The sequence below is a fragment of the Dendrobates tinctorius genome, unplaced genomic scaffold (genome assembly GCF_039654945.1).
Source record: "Dendrobates tinctorius isolate UK_male_01 unplaced genomic scaffold, ASM3965494v1 ptg000133l, whole genome shotgun sequence".
NCBI classification, from domain to species: Eukaryota; Metazoa; Chordata; class Amphibia; order Anura; family Dendrobatidae; genus Dendrobates; species Dendrobates tinctorius.
In genome coordinates, this window is record NW_027361801.1 from 27,502,742 (window position 1) to 27,512,500 (window position 9,759).

The 9,759-nt window shown below is 40.1% G+C and overlaps 1 protein-coding gene and 1 long non-coding RNA gene across 3 annotated transcripts in view; both read right to left on the bottom strand.

Moving 5' to 3' along the window:
• LOC141048140 (uncharacterized) overlaps positions 1-9,759 on the bottom strand; it is a 116,347-nt gene that overhangs the window by 98,460 nt on the left and 8,128 nt on the right. The gene's annotated exons all lie outside the window — the stretch shown is intronic.
• The window catches only part of SOX3 (SRY-box transcription factor 3), a 1,419-nt gene continuing 499 nt past the window's right edge, over positions 8,840-9,759 (bottom strand). The window contains exon 1 of the mRNA XM_073543579.1: positions 8,840-9,759. This exon is cut by the window's right edge and continues 499 nt beyond it. Within this exon, the coding sequence (XP_073399680.1) occupies positions 9,235-9,759 (525 nt within the window). The 3' untranslated portion in view covers positions 8,840-9,234.

A 9,759-nucleotide genomic window follows, 5' to 3' on the forward strand; every position in this document is an offset into this window, starting at 1 on the left:
CACAGTAGGTATGGTGTTCTTTGAATGCAACTCAGCATTCTGTCTCCTCCAAACAAGACTAGTTTTGTTTCTACCAAACAGTTCTACTTTGGATTCATCAGACCATATGACATTCTCAATATACTCTTCTGGATAGTCTAAATGCTCTCTAGCAAACTTCAGATGGGCCCTGACATGTACTGGCTTAAGCAGGGGGACACATCTGGCACTGCAGGATCTGAGTCCCTGGCAGCGTAGTGTGTTACTGATGGTAGCGCTTGTTACAGTGGACGCAGCTAAATGCAAGTCATTCAGTAGGTCCTTGTTGGAATAATGCATATTGATCTGTATGTATTGCAACAACTACTACTGTACTGTTTGATATATTGTGCATATTGTGAGATTGTTAACAAAGTTCAGTGAAAAAAAAAAAACAGACAGGATGCCCCCTCCTTTTCTTCCCTTCTGGCTGTTATAATGCTCCCATGCTGCAAGCCACAGCAGATACCAGACTGATCACATTTCATGCTGTAAGCTGTTCAACCTGGATATGAATAAATCTACATTCTGTGTTGCTGACTCTGGATGTTACACTGATTAATCCGCTGCTAACAGTCCTCCTGTGTGGTTCTGGGATTTTTGCTCACTGTTCTTGTGATCATTTTGATCCCACGGGGTGAGATCTTGCATGGAGCCCCAGATAGAGGGAGATTATCAGTGATCTTGTATTGATCGCCCACCAGGGCAGTGGGGATACTCGGTACCGGGCCAGTTCTTAAAGGGATGTGTCACAGCGGCAATGACCCGGTCCGTGGCCCTGGGCATTCAATAAAAGGGGATATTTACAGGGGTAAAATAAAGAGTTTGTAATGAAGTGTTCATGACGACACCTGTGGTTTCTGGTCAGAGGTGACCAGCGCTGCAGGGAATATCCTCGGGGACTGATGGTGATGCAGCAGAGTTGGTACAGCTCTCCACAGGCAGAGCTTAGTCCCAGGGCAGATGTAAGATGTAGAAGGTGATGGTCATATAGTATTTAGCAAGAGATGTAGCAGTGCTGAGTAGGTGATGCAGGAAGAATGCAGAAGACACAGCTGGGTGCAGTTCCAAAGATTTACTCACAGTTCTGATGCACACAGATGTCCACTTGGTGCTGGGTCCTCCAGGTGAGGGATCTAGTCAACTCCCAGGTAGGTCAGGATCTACCTTCCCAGGACTCCCTTCAGTGTGTGCCTTTCCTGCCTGTCTCACTGTGCTGGCTTTCCTACTCATCTTCCTTCCCAACACCTCACAGTCAGTGTCCCAGGCCAGCTGCCACGGACCTTGTTGGGTAATGTCCTTGTTGTGTGTCCTTACTCCCTTATGGCTGCCTTTCCAAAGAAGATAACTGTGGCTTGTGGCTAAGGTACCTATAGGTGCCTCTACCTCCAGCTTTCTAGTTGAGTCTGATGATATCTCTACTAGGCTAAGGGGCCGGTACCCCACTGCAACCTGATCCCTCCTCCCGATGTTAGCCGGAGTGGAACAAGCCCCACGGGCAGTATGGTCGCTGCGCCGTGCCTCTAGAACCCCTTCCCTCTTCAGGGAGCTTTATTCAGTCTCTTTTTCTTCCCAGCAGCTCCTCTGACCAGGAGCTGCTTCACACACGTTCTTCCACTTCCTCCCCTCCGGGAAGACTCCTGACTAAACTGTCTTCTTCCGCTCTCATCCCACTAGCTCCACCCACCTCCCAACACCCTTTAACATCCAGGCAGGGTTGAGATCATCCACCCGTAGGGTACATCCAGATACCCTGTTTGTATAGGGTGTGTGTTGGGTGCAGGTATTAGAGTCCTGTCGGGTGCCTCCACCTTACCTGGGAGGTGGGATACCACACCTCTGGGTGAGGTGCAGTATCTCTTTGGTGACTGAACCCTCAGGGGCGCCACATGTATGTCTTCCATTTTCTTATTATTGCTGCCACAGTTGATTTCATCATACCAAACGGCTTGCCTATTGCAGATTCAGTCTTCCCAGCCTGGTGCAGGGCCGCAATTTTGTTTCTGGTGTCCTTTGACCGCTCTCTAGGCTGTGTGCACACGCTGCGGATTTTGCTGCGGTTCCGCAGCGGTTTTGGCCGCTGCGGACCCGCAGCAGTTTTTGCTGCGGTGTACAGTAGCATGATTCCCTATGGGAATCAAAAACCGCAGTGCAGACGGTGCGGAATTTTCCGCGCGGATTATTTGCGGTTTTCAATCCGCAGAAAGAATTGACATGTCAATTCTTTCTGCAGATTCCCCTGCGGTTTGCCATCTCCTCCATTGAGGAGATGAAAAACCGCAGGGCTAAACTGCAGAGCAATCCGCAGGTAAAACCGCAGGTATTTTGACCTGCGGTTTCACCTGCGGATTTTACAAAATCCACGCGGATGAATCCGCACCTTTTCCGCAGCGTGTGCACACAGCCTTAGTCTTCACCAGAGTGGAGTTTGGAGTGTGACTGTTTGAGGTTGTGGACAGGTGTATTTTATACTGATAACAAGTTCAAACAGGTGCCATTACTACAGGTAATGAGTGGAGGACAGAGGAGCCTCTTAGGAAGAAGTTACAGGTCTGTGAGAGCCAGTAATCTTGCATGTTTTTAGGTGACCAAATACTTATTTTCCACCATATTTTGCAAAATAAATCTTGCCAAATTAGACAAAGTGATTTTCTGGATTTGATGTCCCATTTTGGCTCTCATAGTTGTGGTCTACCTATGATGACAATTACAGGCATCTCTCATCTTTTAAGTGGGAGACCTTGCACAATTGGTGGCTGACTAAATACTTTTTTCCCCGCTGTATCTTTTACAGAAAGTTCCAACTGCATATTTTATGCATATAGGAACCTCTGAACCAGACAGTTACAAGCCATGTCCTACCTACTGGCATCACTGATGCCTCTTCTGAATAATAAATTATTGATTAGTCTGTTATCATACACTTTTGCTTTTAAAACTGGTCAATAGAGGTTATTTTAGCATCAATGACTATAATTTTGTCAGGAGAAACTACATATCTCATGAATATAGGGGTCTCTGGATTCTTCCTTGACAGATGATGTCAGAGGAGAGGATAATATAGGTTGAATTTCAACTACCAAAGTTTATGTTCTTAGGGCAGATAAGTCATATCCAGAGATATCTGGAAACATTCTATTATTAACTTTCCATTGCTGCCCAAAGCTGGCATGCTTGGACAAAATTACCGTACTTGACCACTGTTGGTATAGAAGATGTATGGCCACCTTCAGATTGGTGGAACAGTAGAAACATACGGGGATTGGCTTGAACAGTAAGCTAGCACTGGGAAACCGAAATGAGACCAAAGTTACAAGTACACATTCATTTGCTAAACCCATTATTGTAGTTCATGCATGATTCTAGGGTGACAACTGTCAATATCTCTGTAAGTGCTCCAGTTTAGTCGTCATGGTGGACTAGTTTCTGTTGCTCTATACCTAGCTGGATGAACACAAAGAAAGTCGAAGTTCAACAACAGTTGGAGAAGCACAGATTGTCTATGCCGGTCCAGGGTTATGCATGATGGCACTGCATCCTAAAACAGCCTGTGCCCAGTGTGCTAGCTCAACAAAGAAGTTCAAGCTACAGTGATAAATTTAGAGTCACACTCTTACAACTGCAATAGGGATTTAGCCCCATTTACATCAGCATAATGCTGCCAAGTTAGTACCTCATATTAGAAGATTCACAACAGTAGTGGAAATTCATTTTGCTTAGGTTTCAGAGGGTGTTTTGTCTTTTTCACGTGTATGTCTTTCTATACCTATAACAAGATATTGATATATTAATGGTAGCATAGTCAGTTGCATTTGGTGGCATCGGTAATACGGCTTTATGTGGCAATGGGGTAGAAATCTGAATACACGGGTAAAATATTATCCTCATCCAAACATTATATAACTGATTTAATTGGAACCTATGTAAAATGTGTGAAAAAATGGCTCCAGATGGTGTCTCTTACACTGCATATGGTCAGTAGCTCTACATTAATAGGCATGGAATGGATTCTCTCAACCATCTGGGAACCAACAACTGGGTCTTCTACTTTATAGCTTAAAGCACATAAGTGTACATTATCAGAGCAGCTACTTTACAAAGATGAGAAGCACCCATCTATGAGATATGAATCCTATATTCTTCATTTTCACACAAGCCCATTTCAAGTGTCCATTTTGGGTGTGCGCCAATAGTAAGAAGGTAGGTGGTAGAAAGGTCATTCACTTGAATGGCAGATAAGGCACAGTACTCAGAAGAGACCACAAAGCAATATAAGGGGGTCTGTATTTTACCCTGTACCTCACTTATGTATAGCCTCAGTTGGAGCAGATGTCAGCTGATTGACGGGTTTAACAGTATTGGATCCCCATTGATCTCACATTGATGACCAATCGTAAAGATGGGTTATTCATCATTCAGTCCCCAAAAAATTACAGCCTAATATGCATATATACAAGCATTCATTGTTTAATCCCTCTGCCTTGGTTGTTGAATGTCAGAGGGAAAGTGATGCCATAATCATTTCTATAGATTTCAGTTGTGGCACTTGATGAGTCCTAGGGCCAGCTCCGTTGTATGCAGTGTTTTTTGATCCACCAATGTTTACCAAACTTGTACGCAACTTGACTTGCACCTGAAAAGATTAAAAAACAACTGGACACAAAACTCGGAAATGAAAAACCTAGCCAAAAAAACATACATTTTAACAGTAGTTACATAACTCAATTTCATATGTATCTGTTTGTCGGACAGCTCAATGCCTAAACTGGATGCAACATATGAACAAGTTGTGCAGTGGTCTGATGTCCATGGAAGGACCAAGGCTAGTCCAACATATGAGCTATATGCCGGGAACCATCACATAGAAAACTATGGGAGGGAATAAACAATGAATATTCGAATATATGGGAACGAGACCTTAAACCTCCTGATCAATCTTCTTCAGTGACAAGGGATTTTATAATGTTGTGTTTCTGCTGTGCATAGGCTTTTATCTCGCACAGTACTATTCTTGTCTGAGCACAGAGTCTGATAAGCATCCTATTCACTAAGGGACGTCCTGTTAAAGCACAAGTATTAAAACATAAAAGTCTTTCCAACAAGCCTTGTGATGCATGACCCCAGACTTGTCTGGAGTTTTCGCATTGATATTTGAATCCTTGTTTCATGCACCATCTCCTTATAGCCTGAAAGGCAAAATGCGGTGTAGAGGGGTTTTTGTCGCCTATTATGAGTGAAGTTGAAGCCATGCCATATCACTCACCTTACAGGGTATTTCTATCTCAGCCCCTGATGGTGTAGATGGAAATAGCAGCAGACATGGCTCCAAAATACAGTGAAATAGTTCACAAGTTTCCTCAATGGACGAGACTTATGGTGAAGAATCATAACAAAATAACTCCTCTAATGCAAGTTAATGGGGTTTCTGCAACCCTGTTCACACACACCACAAAATATCGGTGTGGACTTTTGCCCTTGCCATAGAAAAGAGATGTAACAGAATAAATAGCATGATGCTTATTTTTGTGGATTTCACACAGAAAAGACAGCAGAGTTGCTCTAGTCAATGTGGGAATATCACATTGTGGCTTTGTAGCCCATTAAATAACACTTCCGGGGCAGTTTTAAAAAAAAAAAAAAAAAACTTGAAAACTTAACTTGTAGGAAGTGAATCCAAAGTTAGCGTTTCACAGTTTTGTGGGATTGGCAATGTGTATAAGGGTCTATAGAGACCCCACCATCACCTGAACTGCAAATGTCAAGCGACATAAGTATTAGAATGTTGGATCTTTGGAATGAGGCCTTACCTAAAGATCAGGGACACTTTTATATGTGTGAACTAAAATATCATCTAAGCAACTTTGAAAATTATCTAATATGTTTGCATCAGTTTGTTGATTGTATTTCCAGGACCTAAAAACAAGTATAAAATGCTCATTGTTTTATTTTATATTCTGTGAATTGATATAAACTGATGAAAACTTATGTCCTGTACGCATCGATTTACAACCCATGAGATTGTATCATTTTAAAGATCTTTCTGACAAATCACGTTAAAAAAAAGTGGAAAGACAAGCAAAAGCGTTAGTGTATCTTCCGTCCTCATTTTCATGCAAATCCCAGGGTCATAAACTGCCATCCCATTAATGCAGTGTTCAAAAGTACTACTAATCGAAGACATCACATTGGGATGTCGCTCATTGGCTCATATTGGACAGAATAGTAAAATATCACTACACGGTTTATTTTAGTACATTGCACTGAATAGAATAGTGAAGGCTACTATTTTATTCCATAATCGATTATGCTGATGCCTATTGGTCCAGCACATCCAGGTAAAGTTTAATTATTGTATATAACCTGTCACTAAGGCTATATCCCCATGATGAATTTTTGATATTGCAGATTTTCTGCACCCATTAAGTAAAATAGGCTACTTGTATTTTTTAAAAGACCTGCAACATAAATCATGGGACAGTAGCAACCCCCCCCCCCCAAAAAAAAAAAACAAAACTAGTTTACATTATTTCTAATTGTTCAATATTTTATTTTGCCTTGTGGTTTTTGCATGTGACTAATAAAGACGGTTCATCTCATGAATTCTATTTCTAAGGTTGGGTGTTGGGAAAAAAGTTTTATTGAATCTCATGTAGATTTGCGTAAGGTAGTAAATACATTTGATGACTTAAAAGCCCTGGGATGGTCACATTACAAGCAACTATTTCCCCTTCTGTGTATTACTAAAATAATTTATATTTTTGATGCCAGAATGTTCGATAATTGAAACTTGGTTTCACACTTTCTCCAAAGAGCGGCACGTGAGGGCAAGTCATTGTGAAGGATTACACTCCACAAGCATAATGCTGCTTTCACACAGTGCTATCTTGTGCCTTTTTTTTACATTTTCCGATAGCCAGCATTCTTTCTAAAAATATTGAGTTTTTATAATATGTTTATTTTCTGGCATTTTTTTATCCAGAGTTCCTTATCAAAATATTGATTCAAGTTGTTTATTTTTTGGCTGTTCTATCTTATCAGATATAATAAAAAAAAAAAAAAAAAACTCATTAAAAACTTAAAAAGAGTCCCCAAAATGCACACAGACCCCACACACACTCACGAGTGTGACCAGGTGCTCTAAAAGTAACCTTGTCCCAGCATTCTTCTTTATATTCAGGCTATTATTTCACCTCCCTCTTTATATTTTAGAGTATACAAGCCATTTTTAAATGGATTGTGGTCTACAATACCAGTATATAGTTATTTATTATGTAATATCATTACTAGTTCCAGAGCTAAAAATATGTTTCTATATCTGGATAAATTGATTGTTACCTATATTTTACCAGACTTTCAAGAAATGTTGGGATTTTTACCAACCTCCAGTTTTGTAACTATAATAGGCTAGGGTTAGTAAAGACCATTATTATATTATATGCGATGCCCTTAAACAATTATACTAATGAAACCTTGTATGTTAATGGATGTACAGTGCAGAAAACTCCAGAGAATCAATGCATGAAGTTCTCTAAAAAGAGACATACTCCAGTTGTGCTCCTAGAAAAGACAGCTTCTTAAAGCAACAGATGGCAGGTGGGGGCCAGAGAAGCCAGCTGTGCCCTGCAAACCTCAGGGAAGCCCTTTACATATTTATATGACTGCTCATTGCAGCTATTCCCAAGTGTTGGCTTTGCATAATACCTTCCATGGCCATTATATCATATACCCTAGAAATGTTATTAATTACATGGCAAAAAATAAAGGTTTTAATTCAACGTTTCATTCTTCTTTTCCTTTCCCCTATATCAGGTGCATCACAGCTGAAAAAAAAATAGCCAATAGCTGCAAGTTATCTACCTTGCTGTGAAATTAATAGTTTGACATTAAGCTGATCAGCTTGTGTAATACACTTCTTGAGAAAACAAGACCAGGTTTAACAGGTTTTACTAGTGTGAGAAGGGATGGATTAAGGTTGTCTGTCACTACATTGATTTTTACCATAGTATGGAGGGGTATCATATAGAAATATAGATTTATTAGCTCAAACACACAAGACATGATTCTGCCCAGAAGATTGCAAAACATACTATTGGCAGTTTAATGGTCATGTCATGGTTTGGTTTTTTTAGAGCACAAATAGTGCCAATTATAACACTTTAAAAGGAATAATTATTTTCTGTACAGTATATATTTTAGGAAACTTCCTGGCTGTTACCAACAAAAAAAAAAAAAAAAAAAAAAAAAAAAAAAAAATAATAACCTGGCAGCACAAATTAGTACAATTGCACAGGACCTGAATAAACCACATTCTGTATTGAAAAAGTGTTAGCATCAATTTGAATATATTTATATATTAATCTGGCATTAAAAATACAAGGAATAACTTATATAATTGATGTAAAAGGAGCCTAAGTTGTAAAAGTAAAGCACACACACACACCATGCACTAAAACCAATCATACCAGAACTGAGCAAAAGTTCATGCAGGGAAAAAAAAAAAAAAAAAAAAAAAAAAAAAAAAAAAAAAAAAAAAACGAGCAAACTATTATTCCTCTTAGAAAATTTATTGATTTGTGTTTTTACTTCCAACAAAAGTCTGTAAAAACCGCATGAAACAAAAAGAAAAAACTATTTTTTTCGATGATATGTTAAAAACAATTCACAGTAAAACTTCATTTAAAACAGGACCCAAACTCAAAAAAAAATAATAAATTTACAAGTTTATACAGAAGTCAAAAAGAAAAAAAAAAAAAAAAATATACAACTTACTATAAATAAAAGTTGAAGGAAAAAAGAAAAAAAAAAATCTTGCGTTTGCGACCCGCACAGTTTTTTTTTGTAAAGTCTAAATGTTAATAGTAAAATCTACAGTTTTGGATAAAACTCAAGGAAATCTTGAGCACCTGGAGAAAAACGTGTAAACATTGGATTATGGTTAATAGTCCCAATTAAATTTTTTCTAGAACTCAAGGTACAAGATCCTTGAGAAAAAAAAAAAAAAAAAAAGATCATTTTTCGGAGTTGCCCCCGCACACAGAGGACTCCCAATACTCAGCCTGTTGTGCTCTATAGGTAAAGTTTCTGCAAACTTTGTACACAAAACAATAAAAAAAATAGAAACAAAAATCACCCTTTTGATTCCTTGTCCTCAAGTTTGCTGCATTCTGAAATGCTTGTCAGGCAAGCAAAGTGTCTTTAGAAGGAGCAAAGTCACAATTAAATGTGCGTTAGTGGGACAGTGCCATTGACCCCAGTGCCTGCACTTTGGTAATGCTGATGGACACTGTGTAGTCTGCTGTTCTGGAGGGATGATGGGTCACTGGCATCTCCTCCTGGAGGAAGGTACATGCTGATCATATCTCGCAGGTCTCCTAAGCAAGCTCTCTGAGTGTGAGAAGTGATTGCAGGTGGTGGAGAACTTGGCTCCGACTTGACAACCGAACCCATGGAGCCCAGGCTCATGACGGTGGAGGTCTGCTGGTTGTAGGCTGCTGGTGACATGCTGTAGGTAGAGGCTGCGTTCATGTAGGTCTGAGCAGAAGACATCATAGGGCTGTACTGAAGACCAGTCATGTCATACCTGTGCATCTGCTGGAGCTGAGGGCTGTTCATGCCAGGATGCTGAGTGTACCCAATCTGGTCCTGCATCAAGCTGTAAGCCCCATTAGTCCAACCATTCATGTGGGCATAAGTGTCTATCCTCTGGCCAACTCCAACTGAGTTGGCTACTGGACTCACACC